This window comes from Papio anubis, chromosome 16 (assembly GCF_008728515.1).
Source record: "Papio anubis isolate 15944 chromosome 16, Panubis1.0, whole genome shotgun sequence".
Lineage (NCBI taxonomy): Eukaryota > Metazoa > Chordata > Mammalia > Primates > Cercopithecidae > Papio > Papio anubis.
Window position 1 is genome coordinate 4,063,541 of NC_044991.1, and position 27,850 is coordinate 4,091,390.

Genomic DNA, 27,850 nt, shown 5'->3' on the forward strand with positions numbered 1-27,850 from the left:
AGAAATCTGCCACCCACCCAGAAAAGCCAGTGAGGGAAACCAGTGCAGTCGCTGATCAGACCTGGGAACACAGAAGGCTCGGCCTGGCAGCACCCCGGCCCCATGAGGTCTGCAGGGGTCGGGGGCAGGTGAGTGGAGAGTCAGGCCCAGTCCATCTCTGACCAGCACGAGCAGGACACGAATCTGCCTGAGTTCACGCGCGGCCCGGCCACAGAGGACGGGGACGACACCCCAGCCCACACCGGGGGACGAAGACAGGTACTCACAGGGTCCCTCAGCTCCTCGCTGTCCCGGGGCGAGGTCCGCGGCACCTTCAGGGGGATCTCGTCGCTGCATTCGGTGTCCGAGGCATTTGGAGACTCCGCTAGATCGAGGAAGTCATCTCTCTTGTGACCTCTGAACCTGATTTTGTCCAACCTCCTTAGCATGTTCAGCACTGAGCTCCTCTGCTTCACCCTAACATGACGCTCGGGCTCCCTGCAAGAGAGGGGCATGGTCACTCTCCGCTCGCCACCGTCCCTCCCACACACACCTCCAAGCCCCACGACCCAGCTCCCACACGCAGGGCACGACTAGTCCAGCTTTCCAAAGAAACCCCCACCCAGAGACCCCCGCCCTGCACCCACCAGGTGGGGTCCTCGGCCACCCCACCCAGCCCAGCCTGGTCAGCACTGAGCTGCGTCCTTGCCTCCCACCAAGCAAGACCCCCGGCTTCCAGCAGGCAGAAGGAAGCCAGGGTTCTCAGCCTGGCTCAGCGGGGCGGTGTGCAGGCACAAGGGAAGAATGCTGCTCTGGAATTGGGAAGGAGGGCCAGCCATGCTGAAAAGTTGCCTAACGAACCATCAAGAACGTGGTCAACGCGACGGCCACACACACCGCCAGGACAGCAGCCAGCACAGCGCCAGGACGGCAGCCACGCCTGGAAACCAGCAGATGCGTGTGCTAGGGATGCCTTGGTTGACTCTTGTCAACTCTTGGCCTCATGTCCCTCTCGCCTGCTCCACCTGGCCCCAGCTCCCAGGACTCCGCCCACACTGCTCCTTCTGCCTAAAGCATGTTCCTACTCGCCGTGCAACCAGGTTTGTACTCTGAGACACAATCCGATCGCACCACCTCCCAGAAGGCCTCCCAGAGACAGCAGGCCCAGGCACCCGCAGCCAGCTGTGCCTCCTGTCCCAGCCCCCATGCCTGCCTCCCACTCCAATCAACACAGAGGCCAGGTCACATGGAGGTGCGAGTCACTGTGTGCTGCGTGAGGACACCTGTAATTCACACACACCGGGTGCCAAAGGGCGGATATGTCATGGGATGTTACTCCCCACATCGCTGCCCCAACTGGCCAGCAACACCAAGGTACCCCCTAAAACCTGGGGGCCAGGGTCAGTGGCCCACAGGAGGGACCAGCTAGGCAGGGAGAGGACGGCACGCAGCTCCACGGCCTGGATGCCTCTCCCAAAACCCCGTCCCCAACTTGTGCAAGACGCCTGGGTCCCCGTGGGAGGACTGCTCTGCGCACGCCTGGGCTGAAAGCCTGTCCTGCCACAGACCCGTTTTCTGAGCTGAATTTTTTGTCTCTGAACCTTTTCAGTAAGGCATACCAGTAAGGTTACCAGTAAGGCAAAGGTATCCGGGAATTCAAGAAGACAGGGCGACTGGGTCAGGCGCCAGGAGAGAGGGGACGGGGAGTGATCCCTGGCGGGGGCATTTCCTGAACTTCCTGCTTGGGGCGGGCAGCATGGCAGGGAAGCACTGACAGCAAGGTCACGTCCAGCCCTGATGTGCCCGCCCTGCCTCCCAAGCCTCCTCCGCTCTACTCGGCATCACAGTTTGTGGCAAGAAATCTCACTCACAGTGAGGACCGAAGACGTAGAACGCACCAGAACCCGCTCTGAGCCACAGAGCCGCGGAGGCTCCCGGCATGTGAGGGGAGGGGAAGCACTTCTGGGATGGTTGAGTACCCCTGCTGCAAAACCCACAGGACACAGGCTCTACGGGGAACTGTCCTGCTGCCCAGCGCCCCCTGGAAGCTGGGAGGACCCCAGGAGGGGGCTGTGGGTGATGGGGAGGTAGCAACCGCTGCTCATAGCCCAGGTTGGGGGGGCAAAAGTCAGCCATTTGGAAAAGTTTCCAATATAGGAGCTACAAATTGCAGAAGGACTAAAGGTTCAGTAAACTTAAAAACACACAAACCAAAAGAAAAGAGAACAGCTGGGTGCAGTGGCTCATGCCTGTAATCCCAGTACTTTGGGAGGCTGAGGCAGGTGGATCACGAGGTCAGAAGATCGAGACCATCTGGCCAATATGGTGAAACCCCGTGTCTACTAAAAATACAAACATTAGGCCGGGCGCGGTGGCTCAAGCCTGTAATCCCAGCACTTTGGGAGGCCAAGGCGGGTGGATCACGAGGTCAGGAGATCGAGACCATCCTGGCTAACATGGTGAAACCCCGTCTCTACTAAAAATATGGCAAACTAGCCGGGTGGTGGCGGGCGCCTGTAGTCCCAGCTACTGGAGGCTGAGGCGGAGAATGGCGTGGAACCTCGGGAGGTGGAGCTTGCAGTGAGCCGAGATCAAGGCCACTGCACTCCAGCCTGGCGATAGAGCCGGTGACTCCGGCTCAAAAAAAAAAAAAAAAAAAAAATACAAAACATTAGCCAGGCGTGGTGGTGGGCGCCTGTACCCAGCTACTCAGGAGGCTGAGGCAGAGGATTCACTTGAACCCAGGAGGTAGAGGCTGCAATGAGCCAAGTACACCATTGTACTCCAGCCTGGGCAACAGAGTGAGACTCCGTCACAAAAAAAAAAAAAAAAGAAAGAAAAAAGAAAGGGAACTTAGTAGCTATCAAATCCCTAGAGAGAAGAAGATGGTAGTCTATATTAAGAGACTGAGAAAAAAGCCACAAAGTTAAAAAATCTAACAGGCAACCAGGCAAAAGTAAAAAGCTCTCATTTGTAAAACAGTAAAAAATTTCAAAATATGCTATAAAACAAGGAATATAAGTAGCAAATATGATAGATGAAGGATTAATATCCATGTTACAGGACTGCTTGACTAGGCCAGGTGCAGTGGCTCGCACCTGTAATCCCAGCATTTTGTGAGGCCAAGGCGAGTGGATCACTTGAGGTCAGGAGTTCGAAACCAGCCTGGTCGACATGGTGAAACCCCGTCACTGCTAGAAATACAAAAATTAGCTAGGCGAGGTGATGTGCGCCTATAAGCCCAGCTACTCAGGAGGATAAGACAGGAGAATGGCTTGAACCCAGGAGGTGGAGGTTGCAGTGGTCCGAGATGGCGCCACTGCGCTCCAGCCTGGGCGACAGAGCAAGACTCCGTTAAAAAAAAAAAAAGGGCAGCCTGACAACGTAGTCAACGTAGGAAAAATGACAAGACCACCTCCTAATGTGTGAAAACCTTCAAGCTCACTAGAAAGGAAACTAGGCTGGCGGTGGCTCACGCCTATAATCCCAGCACTTTGGGAGGCCGAGGTGGGCGGATCATGAGGTCAGGAGATCGAGATCATTCTGGTTAACACAGCGAAACCCTGTCTCTACTAAAAATACAAAAAAATTAGTTAGGCCTGTAGTCCCATCTACTGGGGAGGCTGAGGCAGGAGAATTGCTTGAACCTGGGAGGCGGAGCTTGCAGTGAGCGAGCAAGACACCATCTCAAAAAAAAAAAAAAAAGAAAGGAAACAAAAGCTAACCTGGACTGCGGAACGTGACAGAGCAAGCACACAGACGCCCCCTGAACCGGCGAATCCGCACCTCAGTACCAGGACCCTAGGACCAAGCTCGAGAAGCGGAGGCCTGGCAGGGGAAGCACGTCACACACCATCCATCAAGACCAGCAGGGCAGGGGGTCCTGGAACACCCTGGCGGACCCACACAGGACCCCGTCCTTGTGAAGGGACAAAGGTAACTAAAAACGGGACCCTCCCATGGCCGCTGTTATAGCAAACAGGGTGTGTGAAGAGACTGGGGCGCTCTGGGGCCAGGCGTCAGGAGTGTGGGCTTATGGTGGTCACTAACAATTCTCTCTCCAAATCTCCTAAAATGCCTATTACTTCTTTTCCCACAATATTTTTTGATTATGGTAAAACACACATAAAATAAATCTTACCAACTTCACCAGTTTTTTTTTTTTTTTTTTTTTTTTAGAGACGGAGTCTCGCTCTGTCGCCCAGGCTGGAGTGAAGTGGCATGATCTCGGCTCACTGTAAGCTCCGCCTCCCGGGTTCATGCCATTCTCCTGCCTCAGCCTCCCGAGCAGCTGGGACCACAGGCACCCACCACCACTCCCAGCTAATTTTTTGTATATTTAGTAGAGATGGTGTTTCACTGTGTTAGCCAGGATGGTCTCGATCTCCTGACCTCATGATCCACCCGCCTCGGCCTCCCAAAGTGCTGGGATTACAGGTGTGAGCCACCGCGCCCGGCCCAACTTCACCAGTTTTTAGTGTGCAGCTCCGTGGCATAAATTACATCTGTCATGCTGCACAGCTGCCTCCAGACTCATCTTGTCTAACTGAAACTCTGCTCATTGAACAGGAACTCCCATGCCCTCCCCAAGCCCCTGGTAACCACCATTTTTACTGCTTTTTAATGTTTAAAAAGGAAGGATGAACAGGCTAGGGTAAGTGTAGCAATGTAAAACTTACTTCCTTCCATTTTCAAAAAGCCCAGTGAGTCCTCCTCCTGGGAGCACAGCTGAGAGGGAGGGGGCGGGCAACCCGGGCGCTGGGGCCCACAGGCCCTGGGTAAGGCACCGAGCTGGCCTCCACCCAAGGAAAACGGGGGCCACGCTCGGACACGCACAGAGCTCTTGGCAGAGGACGGCCCCCTTGTCTGGGAGGCTCTAATTCCAGCCTTCCCAATCACCTCAGGCAAGCAAATGAGGCACTGAGAGAGGGGACAAAAGCCCTGAGTGTCCCGCCTGTCACCATCAGAATGCAATGCGTGCCCTGCCACAGTGTCCTCTCCCAACCACCGGCTCAGCCCCAAACCCAGGATCCTCCTGCTGGATGGCTCACAGCGGCCCTTGGGGAGGGCATCCACACATCAGGGTCCTAGAGGACTCTGCTCTCAGCCCCACTGACCTCGCCACCCTCCTCACCCAACTCCCTGGGTCCACCAAAAAGACAGACTTTTCAAGCTTCAGTCAGTTAGGAATCAAACTCCATGTCATGACACATGTCACAACACACCGCCAGGGACGGGCCTTCCGGCCTACACCGCCAGGGATGGGCCCTCCACAACACACTGCCAGGGATGGGCCCGGGCTACGCTTCCAGCCTGTGCCTGTGCCAGGCTGGGGTTGTCCTCCACGGCCACATGGGCAGCCCCCGCGCTGTGCTAAAGAGTGCTCCACTCTACACCAGGGTGACTTCATCTCAATGACATCTGCAAAGAGCCATTTCCAAGTAAGGTTGGGTCCAAAGGTACCAGGGGGACATGAATTTTGGGGGAGGATGCTGTTACCCAGCACACCCCCAACTTACAGATGCAGAAACCAAGGCCCGTCTACACACTGACCACAGCTCCAGGCTGCACCTCAGGCCAGACCCGGGTCTCCCCATGCTGCCCACCTGCGTCTCACCTGCACCTTCCATCCCGCGCGCTGCAACCGCACATCCCCCACCGGACGGCCCCTGCCCTCCCTACTTCCAGCTGCCCACGGTCCACGGCCCCTGGAGGAAGCCCAGCTCCTCAGCCTGCAGCCCAGCCACTCTCCCCAGAACCGGCCCCTCCACCTGCACCTACAGGCTCACCCACGGCAGCCCAGGGCCCCTGCGACTCCGAGCCATGCGGCCCTCTCAGACTGGCCTCCTTTCCCCCCGACCTATCAGGTTCTGAGAGGCTCCTTCTCTTGCCGCCCCCTTGACGACACCAGGTTCTCAGGAGGCCTCCGCCCTTCCTCACCGGACCCTCCACCCCGGGCTGCGCAGGTGCTCTCCCAGTGGGTCGGCCTGCACCGGCCTTGGGAGAGAGGCTGCCTTTCAAGATCGAGATGGCTCCGAAGAGCACATGGTACCCGGGACCACTGCCCCAGAGAGTGGCAGCTTTTCCCAAGGCTGGAGCTTCCACTAAGATGAGACCTACCATGTCCCCCTGCCCCCTGCCCCCTGCCCCCTGCCCCTACCTCCATCCGTCTCAGATACATCCAGAAACATTCTTGCACTGTGGCTCCTCCAGATCCTGGCCCAGAACCAGGATGTACTGTGAGGACCGGGAACCACAGTCTCCAAGCCGCCTAACACCAGCAGGCACAGAGAGGGTGGTGCCTGCTGCCCTGGAGCCTGGAGGACCCCAGTCCTGTGCACCAGAGCAGGGCAGCAGGGCTCACCATGGCTGTCCAGGTTCTCCCAGGATCCCCCAGGCTCAGGGCAGCGCCCGGCCAGGCTCCTGGCCCTCTCTGCAAGCAGGACGGAATTGGGCCAGCCAGCCCTGGAACACAAAAGCATGCTGCTCTGGAAACCGCTGAATTGCTTCTGGTCACACAAAGGCGACAGTGTCTAGAGAACCCTGGACTTGGAAACCACAAAGGACTTTATTTCCCCCTCCCCAGCCCAAAATTGGGGAAAAAAAAAAAAAAAAAAAGTGGTTCCTGGTCTCTGGCGCTTGCCCTGAGCTGTGTCTCCCTCACACCATCTCCCCTGCTAAAGTTCCTCTCTGAGTTCTGGGTCCCTGGATCACAGTGACTTCCACATCAGGGCCCAGCTGCCAGTGCGCCCTTCATCCCCTTGTTATCTGGCGGCTTTCCCGCTGATCCTGGGATAAACAGCATCCGCTTTCCCACAGCCGCTAGCCCTCCTAAGCAACGTCCCTGGAGGACTCACAGATGTTGAACAAAACAAGCACACCACCCCCGCCCCCACTGCATGGGCTCCAGCCCCCGCCTGGCCCTCCTCCAAGTCTCAGTCCCCTAGGGAAGGTAGCCCCTAAACCTCACTGTCAGAAGAGCCTGGGATGGAGGTTAGACCAGCAGCTGGACAGTCAACCTGGACAGCTGGAGAGGATGTGAGGATGGGGCAGCCAGCAGATGCCAAGGCTTTGCAGAGTGAACAGGAGGACCGGAGACAGGGGCCAGCAAAGAAGGCCTGGTTCTACCAATACCCCAATGCCAGCCAGGCACTGGGACTCAGGCCTGTAATCCCAGCACTTTGAGAGGCTGAGGTGGGCAACACAGTGGCACAAAAAGTGAAATAAGAACACCAGCCAGCGCGGTGGTGCGTGCCTATAGTCCCAGTTGCTCAGAAGGCTGAGGCAGGAGGTTGCCTGGGAACCTGGGAGTTTGAGGCTGCAGTGAACCACGATCGTACCACCGCACTCCAGCCTGGGTGAGAGCCAGACCTTGTCTCTAAGAACAAAACAAAAACATCCACCCCAGTGTCCCCATGCTTACAGCCACACACTTGCACCTCCGTAACTCCTGAAGCAAAGAGAGGCCCAAGGACCCGAGCACACACGCAGCTCCCTGGACCCCTCTGGGGTCCTGAGACTGCAGATCCTGCGCTTCCGGCCCCTGCCCGGCCTTGGCCACTAGGGTTCCAACATCAGCCTCAAGGGGTCGGCTGACATCGGATGACGTGTGTTGCCCCAAACTCAAGGCTTGCCCACGAGTCTCATCCCCTCCCTAGATTCAGGCCTCAGTCCTGCCCGCTGGGCACAGTCAGGCAGCCTCGAATGCTGACATCCATAGGTGGGTGTTCAGCTGCTCTCAACCCTCTGCCCCCTGACCTGGCCTCCCTGCAGGCTCCGAGCTGGACAGCTCACCAGTATCTCAACTATGCCATTCCTGGCACAGGCTCAGGTCTCAAGGGGCACTCTGATTGGATGGCACCGTGTCCACCAGCTGCCTGGGTGAAACCCTCAAGAGCCCTTGATAGCCTCTTCCTCACTTCACTGCCAACCTGCAGCGCATGCCGGCCGCCCACCTCCAGACAGGGCTGCACATCTGTCCACCTCTCCCCATCCCCCCAGCCTGGTCCAGGCAGCCACGTGCCTCCCCTACCCCCAACACCCCAGCCTGGTCCAGGCAGCCGCGTGCCTCCCCTCTCCCCACCACCCCAGCCTGGTCCAGGTAGCCGCGTGCCTCCCCTATCCCCACCACCCCAGCCTGGTCCAGGCAGCCGCGTGCCTCCCCTCTCCCCACCCCCCCAGCCTGGTCCAGGCAGCCGCGTGCCTCCCCTATCCCCACCACCCCAGCCTGGTCCAGGCAGCCGCGTGCCTCCCCTCTCCCCACCCCCCTAGCCCGGTCCAGGAGGCCGCGTGCCTCTCATCTGCTGACCACTCCAGCCTGGTCCAGGCAGCCGCGTGCCTCCCAAAGCCTTCTCCACACGGCAAGCATGGTGAGGCCTTCAAAGGGGAAATCACCCCTGCAGCACCCCTGCCGAACCTCTCCAGGGGCTTCCGTGCACCCGGGTCCACGTGGCTGCTCCACCGACACCCTCATCAGCTCTGGCTCCTCGAGGCTTGGCTGCAGCTCTGCTGACCCCCTTTGGAACCCTCCGACCTCCACCTCTGTCCCCACTGAAGGGCCAGACATGTTTGACTCTGACCCCATTCCCCAGGCACCGCCCGCTGTCACTCCACCAGCCTGTTTGGTTTGACGTGGGGTCCTTGGATTGTCCTGATGGCTTCCTTGTTGAGTGCTTGTGCCTCCAGCCCTGCTCGGTTAGAACCCGCCTGGTGCTCCCCCAGGACAGGGGCTGTGTCTAGCTAAGCCTCCGGGAGCTTGGTTCTGCCGGTGATGCTCAAGCTGCAGGTGCCCGAGTCTCCCTCTGCAGAGCTTAGCATGTGGTGGGCAGTGACAGACACTTGTTCAGAGAGTGAGGGACCGACGCACGAAGGCAGCCCAGATGCCACAGCTGAGGGGTCCCCACCAGCCTGGGCCCCCCGTCACCAGCTAAAGCTCAGCTTCTTTCCTTTGCCAGAGGCCTCAAGAGAAAGGGACACCCATGGACTCTGCCTTGGGCCCTGCCAAAGCACAGTGTCCACGAACACACAAAAACTTTAACTCTAAGCCTTCAGTGATCTGGGATGTTTCTCCAGGAAGAAACTTGAATTCCTTCCTTTGGCAAAATATCTTCAGGCTTGAGTCATACGAGGGTCAGGCTGGAACCCCGTGTGGGGAGCTGAGCCTTCTGCACTGTGACAGGAAAGCCACCCGGGGAGCCAGGGAGCGGGCCCGGGGCTAGGTACACCCTGGGGTGCTAATGCCAGCACAGTGTACGGCCCGTTCTGGGACCCCTTGCCAGCATGGCCCAGGAGAGATAGTCAGGAAGACTGGGAGGGCCAGGAGACGACTACATGAGCCTCCACTTCCTCCTCTGTGCGATGGGATCCTGCCCAGGCCTGGGGAGGAAGGAGCTGGTTAATGCTTAAGAAACTACACACACAGGAGAACCCACACGCACAGGGGAACCCACATGCACAGGGGAACCTACACACGGGGGAACCTACACACACAGGGGAACCTACACATGGGGGAACCTACACGCACAGGGGAACCTACACACAGGGGAACCTACACACACAGGGGAACCTACACATGGGGGAACCTACACGCACAGGGGAACCCACACAGGGGAACCTACATGCACAGGGGAACCCACACAGGGGCACCTACATGCACAGAGGAACCTACACACAGGGAAACCTACACGCACAGGGGAATCTACACACGGGGGAACCTACACACAGGGGAACCTACACGCACAGGGGAACCTACACACGGGGGAACCTACATGCACAGAGGAACCTACACACGGGAGAACCTTCACACGGGGGAACCTACACGCACAGGCACATGCCCCATGTTGACTACCTGCGGCACGTATCTGCAAATAATCATGAAATGTGCGCTACTCATGAAGTGTAAATTCTGGACAGACAACTGACTCTCACAGAATGCTTTCATGAATGTGTGCTCAAATCCTGTCTCCACGGTTGGCCCCTGGCAGCCACCACCAATGAGCACCACACGGATGCTGGCTGGTGTTTCTGTTTCCGTTTACAAACCACAACAAAGGTGGAAAGGAGACATGCAGGGGAACGTCACCTGTGAGTCTACGACACGGGAAATGTCCTTGCTGAACGAGGTAGCTGCTTTCCAATGGCAGAATATTTTCACAAGGCTTTTACGCCATTCATAACGAACCGCTACAGACATCACACAAATTTTAGCTTCATCTGCACGTTAACACTTTCCTCATCACTTTGGTAAGTCTACAACACTAGGAGAAGCGAGGCCCTGAGTGGCGGCAGCGCCCCACGCTTGGTGCACACACTCCCGCCCCACCAGCGGCCGTCATCGCACAGAGTTTCCACCACACACGCGGCAGGCCCAGGGAACCTCGGCAGCACACGCAATAGTAAAATGCAATCAAATAATTCAGAAGCGATGGGGTTCGAGTAGTCAATGCCTTTGCTTTCAATATAATTAATCTAACTGCAAGTTTATGTACTTTCATTTTTATTAATGGCCAACTCACAGAATTCCTGAAAACCCAGCAATCAGCTCCTGGGAACTCGTGTGAGCTGCCTCCAGATCCCTCCTCTCACACTGCTGCAGCCGCGGCCCTGATGGCCATGAGGGCACAGGGCTCTGTGAACAGCCGCAGCCTCCCCTCACCCACCTCCCTCCCAGCAGGCTTGGGACAGATGCGTGAAATAGAAGGTGAGGTCTAAATGCAAAATGAGAGTTCCTGAGAAGCCCCAAGGGGTCAAAGAGCCTGGGAAGCAGGAAGCAGCAAGCCAGGCAGGCCGCCTCCGAGGCAGGAGGGGGTGTGTATGGCAGCACTGAAGCCTCGGGGTGGGGTGGGTCCATCTCTGACTCAGGGCCAGCAGACTAACCTCTAGCCCCATCCTGGCACCCTGGCCTCCAGGATGCTGCCCAAGCGATGCCCTCTGTCCGAGATGGCCTTCCCAGCCACTGGGTAACCTGCCACCCAGCCTAAGTCACTCTCTACTTTCAATCACATCAACCTGCCTGGGGAACCCATAGCCACCACATACCACAGCGACAGCGGCTCGGGGACACAGGGAACACTCGCCTGTGCAGGGCTGGGGGTTGCCTCCTGGCCCTCTGTGCCTCCAGCACTGGCTGGGGTTGATCCACATCTGCTCCAGTTGCCTGAAGTACCACCAGGGCTGGAGAGCCTGGAGGAGTGGGCATGTGTCCCACTATCCACTGGATCATCTCGAGCACAGTCATGCAGTGGGTCACGGCAGCCAGAAGCCAGGCCCAAGCTGGCCACAGCTATATGACCTCAGACAGAGGCCCCTGCTCAGGGCTGTTAGAGGACGACTTGAAACAGTGCCGGAAAGATTCAGCAACCTGCCCAGCCAGCAGCGGTAACAACAGCAAAAACACAGCCCTACTCTCCAAAAAAGTGTTCCACAAACGCTGCTCTCACGCCCCACACATCACCACTGCGTAACCACGGGCGCTGGGGAGGCAGCACTGTCTTGTGGGTGTGGGAGCCAGGGCAAGAAGTTCTGAGACCATCCCAAGACGCCGCTAGTCACTACGAGCTCCCGAGCAGGAACCCAAGCCCGGAGTCCACGGGAGGGGCAGGAAGGGCCTGTGGGTGAGCAGGGGCTGTGGGCAGCCACAGGAGAGGACCACGGCACCCAGAACACAAACAGCGGTTCAGCCTGGGGGCCCCGGGAAGCAGGAGACTGCATCAGAGAAGGTGCAGCAGCCTTCGGCCGCCCATTGGCCACCACGGCTTGTCCTTGCCCCAGCTGTAGACAAAGCAGGCCCACACCCTCTGCTCCCATCCCTGCATCAGCCCTAAAGGCTTGAGAGTAAGGTTCCTTGCGCCAGGCTGCCCAGGTCAAGCCAGTCCTAACCCTCAGTTTCCAGGTCTTTAGGTGGAGGTTAGCAGGGGCATCAGAGCACAGGTGTGAGCTCAGGAGCCCATCTTCAGGGGACCCAGGCCACAGTCCAGGCTTACACCAGCTTGGGCCTTGAGAGGAAGTCCCAGGCAGATGAGGGCTGGCAGCACCTGCTACAGGCTGTTCTCAGGACTCAGCACTGTGCCCTCACTTCCCCCAGGCCTCCCACACACCCGAGCCTGCTCAATACCACCAACTCCTGACACCAAGGAGAGAGGGCCTTCCTCCAACAGGCCAAGGACATCATCCAAATCTAGGTCCGCAGCACAGCATCCATGGGGAGGAAAGCACAATAACACTCACAATAACAACAGTACCATCAGCCAGCCTCAGTGGCTCACGCCTGAAATCCCAGTACTCTGGGAGTCCAATGCAGGAGAATCGCTTGAGCCCAGGAGTTCAAGACCAGCCCAGACAACACAGCAAGACCCTACCTCTACAAAAAATAAAAGATAAATTAGCCAGGTGTGGTGGTGTGCACCTGTAGTCTCAGCTTCTCAGAAGGCTGAGGCAGGAGGGTCACTTGAGCCACGAGTTCAAGGCTGCAATGAGCTACGACTGCACCACTGCACTCCAGCCTGGGCAACAGAGCGAGACCCTGTCTCTTCTTCTTTTTTTTTTTTTCTTTTTTTTTGAGACAGAGTCTCGCTCTGTCTCCCAGGCTGGAGTGTGCAGTGGCGCAATCTCGGCTCACTGCAAGCTCCGCCTCCCGGGTTCACACCATTCTCCTGCCTCAGCCTCCTGAGTAGCGGGTACTACAGGCGCCCGACACCATGCCCGGCTAATTTTTTTTTTTTTTTTAGTAAAGATGGAGTTTCACCATGTTAGCTAGGACGGTCTCGATCTCCTGACCTCGTGATCCACCCACCTCGGCATCCCACCCAACCAAGACCCTGTCTCTAAAAATAAATAAATAAAAATAATGCCACCAATAGTTCCATCCACACCTCAGAAAGGCAGCCTCTGCCCAATAAGCTCTCAGAGGGTACAAACCAGGATGAAAGGACGAGAGTGACAAGCTCCCAGCAGTGTTCATCTCCCCCACCCCAGTCACAATGTTGAAAGGAAGAAGCATTTACTAAGCCAACTGACAAATGGGTAAACTGAGGTTCAGGGAGGCAGGGTGAGAGAGAAGTGGCACAACAGGAGCACGAACTGACTCCACTGGACTCCACAGCCTGAGCTTGCTTGAACCCCAGGACAGCCCCAGAAGCAGCTCAGTACCAGTCACCCCACCCTCCCTAGCATATGCCTCTATTAATCCATCCATCACACTGTATGACAGCTCACAGGCCCCTCTGCCTAGAAGCCTGAATGGGGACCCTGGCAGAGTGACTGCACGGATGTTTACTTTTTATTTAATTTTTTTTTGAGATGGAGTTTCACTCTTGTTGCCCAGGCTAGAGTGCAATGGCATGATCCTGGCTTACTGCAACCGCCTCCTCCCGGGTTCAAATGATTCTCCTGCCTCAGCCTCCCGAGTAGCTGGGACTACAGGCGCCTGCCACTACGCCCGGCTAATTTTTTGTATTTTTAGTAGAGTCAAGGTTTCACCATGTTGGTCAGGCTGGTCTCCAACTCCTGACCTCAATTGATCCCCCCGCCTCTGCCACCCAAAGTGCTGGGATTACAGGTGTGAGCCATTGCGCCCGGCCTGCACAGATATTTATTTAAAGAAAACAAAGCTGGCAAGAAAGCTAAGTTTAGGCACAGGTAGGCAAGCAAAAACCACTGTGTTGTAGAAGCAGATTAACTAAGCCACAGGAAACACATTGAGGGATGCGTTTCTAGTGGAAACATTCTTTTTCCAACTCTCTCCATCCCTCTTAGCAACCAGGGCTTGGGAATATCCAGCCAATGAGACGGCCGAAAGGAAGCCCCTTCTGGATTCCCCGGATTCGCCATGTCTTCTTGCCACAGCCCTTGCCCAGTTTCCCACAGGCTGAAAGCTGTCTGAAAGCAGGCTGTTCCCCAGACGTGTTTCTGCACCAGAGGCTGCAACATCACGCAGGCACAGCGAGCAGCTCCTAGGCGGGGTTCAACAAGCCCCATCTGTGAGAGGCCGGGCGGTGAACGCCTTCAGCCCAGCAGGCCACGCGGCCTCTATAACTTCCCAACTCTGCTGTGGTGCAAACGGGCACAGCTGTGTGCAAATCAGACCTCATTTACAAAACAGGCAGAAACTGGGCAGTGGGTGGCGTGTGGTCCGTGGGCTGTCACTGACCGTCTCTGTCCGGGGTCCACAGATGCCTGGCAGAACGAGAACGCTCACAGAACCCCCTGTCCCCACTAACCCACGTCAGTGACAGGGCAGACCAGAAGGAACCGCAGCCCTCACCAGGCACGCAGGTGCTCCTTGAAGTGGCCCGCGCATCACACATTCGTGCGTGGGCCTTGCCACCATCCAGTCCTCTTAAGGGAAGGGTGAGGAACAAGGCATGGTCCCTGGCCAAGCCAGGGCAGCCTGGACAGTCTCCAAGTTCCTGGGGGCAGAAGAAGCTTGGTGAAGGATCCCACGTGCCACCGTCCACCCTCTTATCCAACCTGGGCTGTAGCCCGGGGACTTCTCCACACCATCCCAGGTCCCACCCAAGGCAGAGGAGCCAGCAAGGAGGGCGCCACATTCAGGGGTGCTGGAAGGCGAACCAACTCACAATAGCCACCAGTGTAGGCCCCGTCCACAGCAACTGGGCTGCCCCTCAGGTTTCAGAGAGGTGCCTCTTACTGACCAAGGACAAACAACACCACAGTGAAGGAGACTGTGAAACCAGCCCCAAGCACCGCCTCCTGCCTGGGGCACCACGGCCCTCCCCATGGGGTGCTCTGCAGGCCCTGCTCTGCTGTTCCACGTCCCCAAAGCACTCCCACTCCACAACGTGGGATCCAGTGTGTGCATGGCCTCTCTGACTGTCAGCATGCCGTGTCCCTGAGGCCCAGCACGTGGCCTGGCACCAAAGAACTAGCAGCAAATGAACGGGTGAGTCAGGTGGATTTTAAAGAAGTTCCTGGGTCCCCGGGCAAATCTAGTACGGAAGTAAACCCACGTGGCCTTAAGTAGCTCCTCCAGTGAAAAGAGCCTTTGTGTACCTCCAAAAGGCTACCTTCCCTTCTGTCAACTTCTATTGTTTAAATGTGGCCCAGCTGAGGTCAAAGGGCTCTGCCAGGCCTACCAAGAGTCTCCCACATGGACCAAGCCCTGGGATATGTACAAGCCCAACACAGGACTACCCCACACAGCAGGCTGCAGAACACCCTCTGTGTTCAAGGAAGCACACAGCCAGGAGGAGAGCCCAGGCTCCTGCTCGGAGGGCAACAGGATCGCCTGAGGCCAAGCCGGCCCAGACAGGAACCAACGCCACTCAGCGGTCTGCAATGTATATCTGTGCTGCAAAACCCAAGGGCCAAGAAACAAAAATAAAAATGTTTTGGGCTTTTTGGGTTTTTTTGGGTTTTTGTTTTTTTTAGAGATAAGGTCTTATTCTTTCATCCAGGATGGAGTGCAATGGCACAATCCTAGGTCACTGTGGCCTCCCAACACAGCTTCTGGGGTAGCTGGTACTACAGGCACGTGCCACTGCCCAGCTTTTTTTTTTTTTTTTGAGACGGAGTCTCACACTGTGGCCCAGGCTGGAGTACAGGGGCACCATCTCGGCTCACTGCAAGCTCAGCCTCCTGGGTTCACGCCACTCTCCTGCCTCAGCCTCCTGAGTAGCTGGGACTATAGGCGCCCGCCATCACACCCGGCTCATTTTTGGTATTTTTAGTAGAGACGGTTTCACCCTGTTAGCCAGGATGGTCTTGATCTCCTGACCTCATGATCCGCCCGCCTCGGCCTCCCAAAGTGCTGGGATTACAGGCATGAACTCCTGCGCCCAGTCCTGCCCAGCTAATATTTTTAAAATTTTTAGTAAAGATGGAGTTTCACTATGTTGCTTAGGCTGGTCTCAAACTCCTGATTTCAAGCTATCCTTCCACCTCAGCCTCCCAAAGTGCTGGGATTATAGGCATGAACCACCACAGCTGGCCAGGAAAAATAATAATAATAATATACACACACACACACACACACACAATTTCGAGACAGAGTTTCGGTCTTATCGCCCAGGCTGCAGTGCAGTGGTGCGATCTTGGCTCACTGCAACTTCTGCCTCCCGGGTTCAAGCAATTCTTCTGCCTCTGCCTCCCAAATAGCTGGGATTATGGGCACCCGCCACCACACACAGATAATTTTTGTATTTTTAGTAGAGACGGGGTTTCGCCATGTTGGCCAAGCTGGTCTCCAACTCCCGACCTCAGGTGATCCACCCACCTCTGCCTCCCAAAGTACTGGAATTACAGGTGTGAGCCACTGCGCCCGGCCCAAAATATTTTAGAAGCAAGATCAAAAATCGGTAAGGTCCACTTCACACCTATTGCCCAGGTAACCACCTGCCAGCTGGGGTGCTCTGATAGTCCAGTCTTACAGAAGAGTCTCCTGACAGGCCTGAGAGCACAGGCGGCCCTAATAGAAAACCAGAGAAGCACGTGTTTTTGCTGCAGGCTGCAGGCTGGATGGGCTTGCCAAGGGGCAGCTCGCCATCCAGTAGGGACTAGGGAACAAGAACAAGGAGCAGGCAGCGCACCTTAGAGCTGCAGTACTGCACGTCCAGGAACCACAATGACCAAGCCAGGCACCAAGTGTTTAATGAGCACCTACTGCGCACCCGACAGGACCCTCAGTGCAATGATCCAGAGGAGGCGAGGCCAACAAACCCATGGAGCTAGAAGTGCTGCCCTAACTGTGGAGAAGACACCCCATGGCCCCAGCACCAGCCCAGGAAGGTGCTCAGAGGAGCAGCCGTGGCACCACAGGCTGAGGGCATGAAGGACGGGTCGCGGGCTGCAGAGGAAGGGCACGCCAGGACAAGGGAGCAGCACATGTAGGGCGCTTTTGCCAAAACAAACCAGAAAGGAGCTGGTGGGAGCAGAGAGGCTGTGGTAAGGCACGTGGTCCCATTCCAAGCACAGCGTGGGGCACCCTGGCCAATGGCTGGAAGAGGCCTGAAGTGGAAATACCAGTTAGGAAACCGTGGCCAGGCAGAGGAGAGAGGGCGGTGGCTGGGACTGGTGCGGGCAGCAGAGATGGGAGCCTAGCAGGCATGTCAGGATTCATCCAGGGAGGAGCAAGGGCAGAGAGCGTCGGGCGAATCCCCTGGCACCCCCACGTTAATGGTGGCCACAGCCACACTTCATAAGGGACAGTAACCTGCCCGGTGCCTCCTGGCCACACCTGACTCAATCCCTACACACCAGCCTGTGGAGGGCTGGTTCCTGGCTCCCTACACCTGTCTCCAGTCTGGCAGGTACTAAGAACCCGTAACTATTGGTGACTATTATTATGATCCCTCCTTTTTTTTTTTTTATTATACTTTAAGTTCTAGGGTACATGTGTACAATGTGCAGGTTTATTACATATGCATACATGTGCCATGTTGGTTTGCTGCATCTATCAACTCGTCATTTACATTAGTCCCCCAGCCGGGGGACCAGGGGCACCAGGCTGTCGGAGCGAGGTGGGGTTGGCAGCAGAGCTCTGGACTCACTGGATTCTCAGGCAAATGCTCTGGCCTGGTTCCAGTGCCCACAGTTGGGTAAGGTAAACCACAGCCACATAGGGGGCCAGGGAAAACAGGGCGACAGCACCTCAAAAAATTCAAAACAGAACTACCATGTGACCCAGCAAACCAGCTTCTGGGTATATATCCCAACAGCTGAAAGCAGGAACCCAAACAGGTGCTTGCACACCCATGTCCATAGCAGCACCATTCACCCAAGCCAAGAGATGGCAACAACCCAAGTGCCCGTCCAATCGGTCAATAAGCCCACGCAGAGATGCTCAGCGCCAGTCAGTAAGTCCATGCAGAGATGCCCAGCCCCGGTCAATAAGCCCACGCAGATATGCCCAGCCCCAGTCAATAAGCCCACGCAGAGATGCTCAGCGCCAGTCAGTAAGTCCATGCAGAGATGCTCAGTTCCGGTCATAAGCCCATGCAGAGATGTCAGCCCTGGTCAATAAGCCCACACAGACATGCTCAGCCCCGGTCAATAAGCCCATGCAGACATGCTCAGCACTGGTCAATAAGCCCATGCAGACATGCTCAGCCCCGGTCAATAAACCCACGCAGACATGCTCAGCCCCGGTCAATAAGCCCACGCAGACATGCTCAGCCCCGGTCAATAAGCCCACGAAGAGATGCTCAGCCCCGGCCATAAGCCCATGCAGACATGCTCAGCCCCGGTTAATAAGCCCATGCAGAGATGTTCAACCCAGTCATCACCAGGGGAAATGCAAACCAAACCACAAGGGGAGACCCCTTCACACCCATTAGGACGGCCATGATCAAAAACTCAGAAAACAACAAGTGTTGGCGAGGATGGGGAGAAACTGAACCCTTGTACACTGTTGGTGGGGTGTTAAATGGTGCCACTGCTGTAAAACACAGTATGCAGGTTCCGCAAACTATGAAAAATAGAACTACCATATGATCCCACAATCCCACTTCTGGGGATACTTAAAAGAACTAAAAGCAAGGTCTCCAAGAGATATTTGCAAACCCAGAGGACAATATGACACCACAACCCGGGCGAACCCGGAGGACAATATGGCGCCAGAACCCGGGAGAACCCAGAGGACATTATGTCACCAGAACCCGGGAGAACCCAGAGGACAATATGACACCAGAACCCGGGCGAACCCAGAGGACATTGTGGCGCCAGAACCAGGAGAACCTAGAGGACATTATGTCACCAGAACCCGGGCGAACCCGGAGGACAATATGTCACCAGAACCAGGAGAACCCGGAGGACATTATGGCGCCAGAACCTGGGTGAACCCAGAGGACAATATGACACCAGAACCCGGGCGAACTCGGAGGACAATACGTCACCAGAACCCGGGCGAACCCAGAGGACAATACGTCACCAGAACCCGGGCGAACCCGGAGGACAATATGTCACCAGAACCCGGGCGAACCCAGAGGACATTATGGCGCCAGAACCAGGAGAACCCAGAGGACATTCTGCTCTGTGCAAGGAGGAAGTCATAAATAGACAGACACTGTGAGATTCCACTTATCTGCAGTCCCCAAAGGAGTGAAATGCACAGAGACAGGAAGTGGATTGGGGGGTGTCAGGCTGGGGAGAGGCTCTGGAGAGTCAGTGTTCCGTGGGTGTGGAGTTTCGGTTGCGGAAGATCAAACGTTCTGGGGATGAATGGTAGTGACGGTTGCAGAACAGTGTGAATGTGTTTAATGCCACTAAATGACACACTCAGAAATGGTTAAGATGGTACATTGTGTTATGTCTATTTTACCACCATTTATACAGAGAGAGAGAGAAAACCAATCCTCTCTTTGAAAATCTACACATTGAATGTAATTTCCCTCAAAAGAAAAACAACAGATTTTAGAAGAACCAAGACAATCTGGATCTAAGGTTTATAGGGAAAAATAAACAAGCCAAATAGCCAGGAAAATCCTGAAAAGCCAGATTGATGGGGGGAGGCCAGCCCGCCAGCCCTGCCACGCAAACGCAATGGGGCAGCAGCCGTGTTCGAAGCATGTTAATGGTGCATGAACAGACAACAGAGCCATGAGAAGGTACAAAAACAGACTCAGACCCAATTGTGGTAAGAGGCATTTTAATAGGAGGGCATGAGATAAATCACTCCACCAACCACGTTGGGATATCTAGGAAGCTACCTAGAAAAAGATAAGGCTGGCTCCATACCTCACACCTTCCCAAAATAAATTCAAATTAGACCAAAGATTTGAATGCAGAACAGGGAAAGCACGAATGTAGCAAAGGTGGGCCTGGAGGGGCACTCATAACCTTGGGACTGAACAAGGTCTGTCCCAGCGAGACACGGAACACAATAAAAGAGAAGATACATTATGTTAAAAACAAATGTTTGCAAGGCAAAAACCTCCATAAGCAGTCAGACATAAATGATAATGTGGGGAAAAAAACATTTCAACACACATCACGAAGGATTCATTTGCTTGCCATGGATAAACATTCCAATAGAAAAACGGACAAGAGGCCAGGTGTGGTGGCTCACGTCTGTAATCCCAGCACTTTGGTAGGCCAAGGCAGGCAGATAGCGAGGTCAGGAGTTCGAGACCAGTCTGGCCAACATGGTGAAACTCCATCTCTACTAAAAATACAAAAAGTAGCCAGGTGTGGTGATCCGTGCCTGTAGGCCCAGCTATTCAGGAGGCTGAGGCGGAAGAATTGCTTGAACCCAAGAGGCGGAGGTTGCAGTGAGTCGAGATTGCGCCACTGCACTCCAGCCTGGGAGACAGAGACTCTGTCTCAAAAAAAAAGAAAAAAAAAGAGAAAAATGGACAAAAGATGAAGTAAAAACAAACAGCTCTTAAACATATGAAAAGGTGATTAACCTTCACTTATGAGAGAAACACAATTTTTTTTTTTGAGACAGAGTCTCGCTCTGTCGCCCAGACTGGAGTGCAGTGGTACGATCACAGCTGACTGCAATCTCGACTTCCCAGGCTCAGTGATCCTCCTGCCTCAGCCTCCCGAGTTGCTGAGACTACAGGTGCACGCCACCATGCCCGGCTACTTTTTGTACTTTTTGTAAAGACAGGGTTTTGCCATGTTACCCAGGCTGGTCCCGAACTCCTGGACAACAGGGTCTCCCTAAGTGTTGGGGTTACAGGTATCAGTCACCGTGTCCAGCTGATAAATACAAACTAAACTGCCTTGAGAAACCACTTCCCCAAAAGACTGGCAAAGAGGCACAGCATGTGGGTGTGGGGTCAGGGGACACAGGCTCTGTCCTACGTGGAGAGTGGCGTGGAGGGCAATTTTGCAATATCCAACAAAACGGCGCTTTAACTTCCAGAAAGCTCTCCTAGTCTCTCACACACACGATGGCGGCAGGGCAAGGCCATCTCCCAGCAGCATCGTTTTCATGACAGCAAAAAGGCTGGACCCACCCACGTGGGGACAGTCCACGGTGCAGCCCCACAGCCTCGCAAGGAGCGAGGACCCTGGTGAACCACCATGGAGAGCACACCGCCGACGCAGTCCCTCGCCAGCATGTGCCTGGCCATGTGTCTATGGAAACGAGGAGGAGAGGAGAAAAAAGACAAAGATAGAAGTGTGCCCAGGAGCTGCCCAGGAAAGGCTGGCGTGGAAGCAGGACCGACGGAGGCCTCTGGAGACAGGAACTGGGGGCTGAAGCCATCAGGAGCCTTGATCCATGGTGAGTTCGGAATCCTGAAAGCATCAACTATTCTATAGTAAACTAAATTTTTTAACTTAAAAAAAAAAGTTTTTTTAGAGACAAGGTCTTGCTCTGTCACCCAGGCTGGAGTGCAGTGGCATAAGCACAGCTCACTGCAACCTTGAACTCCTGGGCTTCAGGAATCCTCCCACTTCAGTCACCCAAGTAGCCAGGGCTACAGGTGTGAGCCACCATGCCAGGCTAATTTTTTTTTTTTTTTCTGAGACAGAGTCTCACTCTTATTGCCCAGGCGGGAGTGCAGTGGTGCGATCTCACCTCACTGTAACCTCCGCCTCTCAGATTCAAGTGATTCTCCTGCCTCAGCCTCCCGAGTGGCTGAGATCACAGGCACGTGCCACCATGCCTGGCTAATTTTTGTATTTTTAGTAGAGATGGGGTTTCACAGTGTTGGCCAGGCTGGTCTTGAACTCCTGACCTCAGGTGATCCCCCCGCCTTGGCCTCCCTCCCAAAGTGCTGGGATTACAGGCGTGAACCACCACACCTGGTCTAATTTTTTAATTAAATTAAAAATTTTAAGAAGAAAAATTAAAATAAAAACAAAAAACCCGAAACACCCTAATTCACATGGCAGAGAATCTTGCCTAAGACCTAAACCAGAGGTTCTCAAAGTGTAGCCCAGGAACCCTAGGGATTCCTTTAGGGGGACTCACAAGATCAAAACTATTCCAGTGATAACCCGAAAATGCTGCTCGCCTTTCCCACACTTGCCCCCTGGCAGCTGCATGGTGTGACGTGGCGGCCAGCGGGTCACAGAAGACAAGGTGGGCCAGCTGTCTCCTGACAAATGAGACCTCGAGGAGAGCTGCAAAATGTCGGCACCTCTCTTCACCACTAATTCTTTTTTTAAGCAGTGATTTTTTTTTTTTTTTTTTGAGACGGAGTCTTGCTCTGTAAGCCAAGCTGGAGTGCAGTGGTACAATCTCGGCTCACTGCAACCTCCACCTCCCAGATTCAAGTGATTCTCTTGCCTCAGTCTCCCGAGTAGTTGGGACTATAGGCACCTGCCACCATGTCTGGCTAATTTTTGTATTTTTAGTAGAGACGGGGTTTCACCATACTGGCCAAGCTGGTCTTGAACTCCTGGCCTTGTGATCCACCCGCCTCAGCCTCCCAAAGTCCTGGGATTACAGGTGTGAGCCACTGCACCTGGCCCCAAGTAGTGATTTTTTTAAAAAGAAAGACATGCTATTTATGTTAACATGTAATCGATTTATACTTGCATATTTCAGTAAATTAATAAATCTTTTTAAATTTCTTAGTTTTAACTTTTTTTTTTTTTTTTTTTTGAGACGGAGTCTCGCTTTGTCGCCCGGGCTGGAGTGCAGTGGCCGGATCTCAGCTCACTGCAAGCTCCGCCTCCCGGGTTCACGCCATTCTCCTGCCTCAGCCTCCCGAGTAGCTGGGACTACAGGCGCCCGCTACCTCGCCCGGCTAGTTTTTTTTATTTTTTATTTTTTAGTAGAGACGGGGTTTCACCGTGTCAGCCAGGATGGTCTCGATCTCCTGACCTCGTGATCCACCCGTCTCGGCCTGCCAAAGTGCTGGGATTACAGGCTTGAGCCACCGCGCCCGGCCAGTTTTGACTTCTAATAGCAAGTAGCAATGAATACACCCCACAGGCACAAAGACTCGCCAGTGTCCTCCATCACTTGAGGCTGTAAAGGGCTCCGCGACCTGGGCTTAGCACCTGAGTGTACAGGATGCACCTGCCGCCTTGCTCCGCTGTCTCCTCCATGCCTGCCTGTGCACTGTCTGTGCTTCCTCCACTCAGCATTCCCGTCCCTCTTTTGGTAAGGACCCTGCTCTCCACCGGAAATGACCCATCCCGTGGTGAGGGGCTGCCAGTCACATGCTCTGTCTCATCACGGGAATGAAGCCACAAGGGAAGTAGGAGGAGGCGTGGAGGGTGAAAAAGCACCACGTCAAAGGAGGGGGAGACCAGCGACCCAGCCAGAGCACCCCAAGCAGCTCCACACTGCAGGCCCCTGGCCCCAAGCTGGCAAAGCTCCCCTCTGCTTAAGCAAATCTGTGGGGACCCCTTTCTATTTTGCATGCTTTCTCTGCTGGGGCTTTGGGAGGCCCTCAGCAGTGGCCCACGTCCCACCACTGGAACAGGGTGACAGCTCCAGGTGACAGCTGCAGGCACTGGTCACAGGCTGGTGATTCTCTCACAGGAGGGCACAGGTGTCACCGGCCTTTAGAAATCAAGGCATAAAACAGTCGATTCCCAAGACAGACACCTCAGGAAGAATACTTTTATGACGAAAAGACTCTTCCACTCTCCGCAGGACCCTTTGACAAATAACCAGCAAGCTTCCTGGTGGCTTTAAGGTAAGGTCAGATTCACAGTCATCCACTTTGCAGACAATCCTACGGGGAGAAAGTGCCGATGGTGGCGAGACACACATGGGATTCTCACTGACTCGTGACTAAGGAGTCCCCACGCGGGGAAAGCCTTCTGACGGTCACTTTTCTGCAAAAGCAGTCACACCTCACAACACGCCTTTGCTCCAGCAACAGCAAACATGGAACTCGTGGGCACGTGGGGCCATGATGCTCCATGGTGCTGACTTCAATCTCCATCTTCCAGACAGAACCAAGATGCTCATTTCAGAGGATGGAGCTAATACGTTAAATGCAGGTTGCTAGGTAATTTTTCACTAGGTAATTTTAATTCTCAAAAAAGTCAGTGTCAGCCAGGCACGGTGGCTCACGCCTGTAATCCCAGCACTTTGGGAGGCTGAGGCGGGTGGGTCACCTGAGGTCAGGAGTTCGAGATCAGCCTGGCCAACAGGGTGAAACCCCATCTCTACCAGAAATACAACAATACAAAAACTAGCCCGGCATGGTGGCAGGAGCCTGTAATCCCAGCTACTCAGGAGGCTGAGGCAGGAGAATCACTTGAACCCGGGAGGCAGAGGTTGCAGTGAGCCAAGATCATGACACTGCACTCCAGCCTGGGGGACAAGAGTAAGCCTCTGTCTAAAAAAAAAAAAAAAAAAGTATCTAAAAGCACAACTATAAAACGACCAGCTCAAGCTCTGAAAAGCCACAAGCCATCTGCAAATTGCGAAACTGACAGCGCAAGCAATCTCACACACAGGCCCTGCCCGTGCCCAGGACGGCCCAACAGCAGAAATATCTGGGCCCCCCATTGGTCCCATCTGTTGACAAAGGTTCCAAAAATCTGCTTCTTGTGTGCCAGGAATTCTGTCAAGGTCTTGATTCTGTCTAGGATGTCCTGATCCGACCCTCCATCTCTGTCACTGCCTCTGTGTCAGACAGTTCCCTGGGACCCACATCCTCCTCTGGGGGTGCTGCACGGCACTGAGCTGGTGGGCACCAGAGGCCACCAGAAGAGCTCACAGCCCTGCCACCCCCAACCCTGGCCCTCTGGGTGTGGGACGGCTCCTGTCTCTCGCGTTACCCTTTTCCCATGCATCTCCCCTCCTGGTTCCCCTTCTTTCAGCCCCAGCCTGAAACCCACCACGCAGCTGCTAAGGGTGCTCTCCAGACAAGGCCAGCTCCGCCCTTCCCCGCTGGCCCGCACGGGTTTGAGGACTTGACTTGCAGCGTCAGCTCCTAGTTCTGATTTCAGATATGTTTGCCCCTCGAGGAGCCTGGAGCTGCACCACAGGCCCTGTCTGACCTCAGGGTCACCTTCTCAACAAGCTCCTTCCCCCAAGCAGACCCCCACATGCCTCAACTAACCAGAAGCTACCACCTAGACCCACGGGTGAGCTAGGAGCTGGCAGTCAGCAAATCACAGCAAATCAAGCCACTAACCAACCAGCACTGCTTTTCTACAAAGTGGGAGAGAAAGCAACTTAGGGGCCTCCAGGCCGGGACTCATCCTGGACAAGGTCTTACGGCTTGCACAATTAGAATCCTCTGGCAACAAACACCGAGGTGCAAATGACAAGTCCATCCACCCTTCCCTCTTGCTCTCCATTTCACAGACACTCCCTCACTCCACTTATCAGAGCAGCAAAAGACACCCAAACATCTCGCTCGAATTCTCATTAAATTTTCACCAAAACAACGCCACCCAGCCAGGTGCAGTGGCTCATACCTGTAATTCCATCCCTTTGGGAGGCTGAGGTGGGCAGATCACTTGAGGCCACGAGTTTGAGACCAGCCTGGCCAACATGGAGAAACCCCATCTCTACTAAAAATAGAAAGAATTAGCCGGGCGTGGTGGCATGCACCTGTAATCCCAGCTACTCAGGAGGCTGAGGCACAGAAATCACTTGAACCCAGGAGGTGGAGGTTGCAGTGAGCTGGGATTGTGCGACTGCACTCCAGCTTGGGCGACAGAGCAAGACTATCTCAAAAACAAAACAAAACAAAAGGCCACCAATGCCAAAACCTAATGGACTAAAAACATGCAACTAACCAGAACATGCTACCTTGTACAGTGTTCTAAAGGCAAGTTCTACCAGCAGATAATGGTAAAAACAAAACAAAACCTACATGTCACCTAAACTTGCCCCGAGAAGGTAACTTGCAAATCAAACTGTACCTGTTTTTGTCCTAATTAAAACCATACCCAAGGCCAGGCACAGTGGCTCACGCCTGTAATCCCAGCACTTTGGGAGGCTGAGACGGGCGAATCACAAGGCCAGGAGATCAAGACTATCCCGGCTAACATGGTGAAACCCCGTCTCTACTAAAAATACAAAAAATTAGCCGCGCGTGGTGGCGGGCGCCTGTGGTCCCACCTACTCGGGAGGCTGAGGAAGGAGAATGGCGTGAACCTGGGAGGCGGAGCTTGCAGTGAGCCAAGATGGCGCCACTGCACTCCAACCTGGGCGACAGAGCGAGACTCCATCTCAAAAAAATAAATAAAATAAATAAAATAAAATAAAATAAATAAAACCATGCCAGAAAATGCCCTGAAACTTGAGCAAGAGAGACAGGAGGGGGAACTACCACCCAAAGAAGTTTCTCTGGATCTAAAGAAGATTCCAACTCACCACATCATCTTGTCCCCATACGCCTTTGGGGGCTTCATAGCATTTTCTCCTTGGGGAAACCTTACCTCCTAAATGTCAAACTCAAACAAACCCCCTTTAAAACAGCCTTGCTCAGCAGCATGCCTCCTGCCAGGAGGGACACAGGGCACTGAGCAGGAGCTGGTCTGTATGCCACCTCCAGAGCCCACACTTGGCACCTGCAAGGCTCCAGCAGCCAAGGAAACTTCTCACTCCTGCTGAGCCACTTTACAGCCCTCCATGTCAAGGGACCCAAAGGTCTGGCTGCATATTCCCAGGGGAGGGCAGGACTTACTGAAAGCAGGCGTGGAGACTGGCTTAACCAGTCGAGCAGGTTGACGGACGGATGAACGCTGAGAAGGGTGGCTCCGGATTCCACCTGGAGGCAGCAGTTGAGCCAGCCCTGCAGCCATCCAAGCTCCACAAAGGAGTGGAGGTCTCAGTGACAGGTGGAAAAAAGGCCCCAAGAGGACAAAAGAATGCTGCTTTTAAAGCCTAATCTCGGCGGGGCATGGTGGCTCACACCTGTAAACCCAGCACTTTGGGAAACTGAGGCCAGTGGATTACCTGAGGTCAGGAATTCAAGACCAGCTTGGCCAACATGGTGAAATCCCACCTCTACTAAAAATACAAAAATTAACTGGGTGTGGTGGCATGTGCCTATAGTCCCACCTACTCAGGAGGCTGAGGCAGGAGAATCATTTGAACTCAGGGGGGTGGAGATTGCAGCGAACTGAGATTGTGAGATCGTGCCACTGCACTCCAGCCTGGGCAACAGAGCACATGAGACTTCGTCTCAAAAAAAAAAAAAAAAAAAAGGCTAATCTCTAAATTCCAAAAGGAAACATGATTCTATCAACTGGTTAAACTGAGAAGAGAAAGACCATTCAAGCCCCCTGCCAAGCACTCAACAACCCAGGGGGCACCGGCACCCACCCACAGAGGGGTGGTGACAAAGACTTTGGGCCTGTGGCCAGATGGCCCTGGAGTCCCTGCAGGACCCTGCAGAAAGGGCCGCCGGTGACATCTGTCATCCTGGCCACACTTACGTCTGTGGAAACTGACAGCTATCAGCCTCATAAATGTGATTTCACAAGGTGAGACTCCAACCCTGGATGGCACAAGCCAGCAGCCAGAGTCCCTATCCACGGGAAGCAGGGGGCTGGGCCCAGCTAGTCCTTGTCCTCATGGTCAATCCAGGCAGCAGAGAAACTGCGCCAGGCAGCCCTCTGACCTCCCGTCACGGTGCTGATCCAGAACAATGCACGATGATTCCAACAATGTGTCCACAGAGTGAATTATGAGAAAGTGAACCCATCCTAATACACTGAAGCAACACTTCCAGCACAGAGTGCGTCCAGGGTCTGGCTGCCCGTCCCACCAGGATAGCAGATTCTTTCTGACCCTCTGCGAGCCCCTTGGCCAGCACCCACTCCTCAGCCTCCCTGGGTGAGCTGGGAAGGTAGCCAGGGTACAGAGACAGCATTGGGTGTTAAGGCCAGGGACCTGGAGGACCTTGCTTAGTGGCTGGCTCTGAGACCTGGACAAGTCCGTATCACCCTGGTACCTGTCAGACGGGGTGCTCACCTGCCCATGCGGTCACCTGCCTGTGTGGCCTGGGCTTGTGGTTCTCCGGGTGTTTGAATC

At 54.8% G+C, this 27,850-nt stretch overlaps 1 protein-coding gene across 5 annotated transcripts in view; it reads right to left on the reverse strand.

The window, feature by feature from the left end:
• The window catches only part of GRAMD4 (GRAM domain containing 4), a 103,472-nt gene that overhangs the window by 55,739 nt on the left and 19,883 nt on the right, over positions 1-27,850 (reverse strand). For 4 of the 5 annotated variants that reach the window (XM_031656182.1, XM_009217518.3, XM_017945404.3 and 1 more), the window contains exon 2: positions 267-477. In XM_031656182.1, coding sequence (XP_031512042.1) covers positions 267-477 — 211 coding nt within the window. Of the gene's footprint in view, positions 1-266; positions 478-6,139; positions 6,317-27,850 lie in introns of those variants that run through there. The other variant, XM_003905715.5, reaches the window with a different exon arrangement.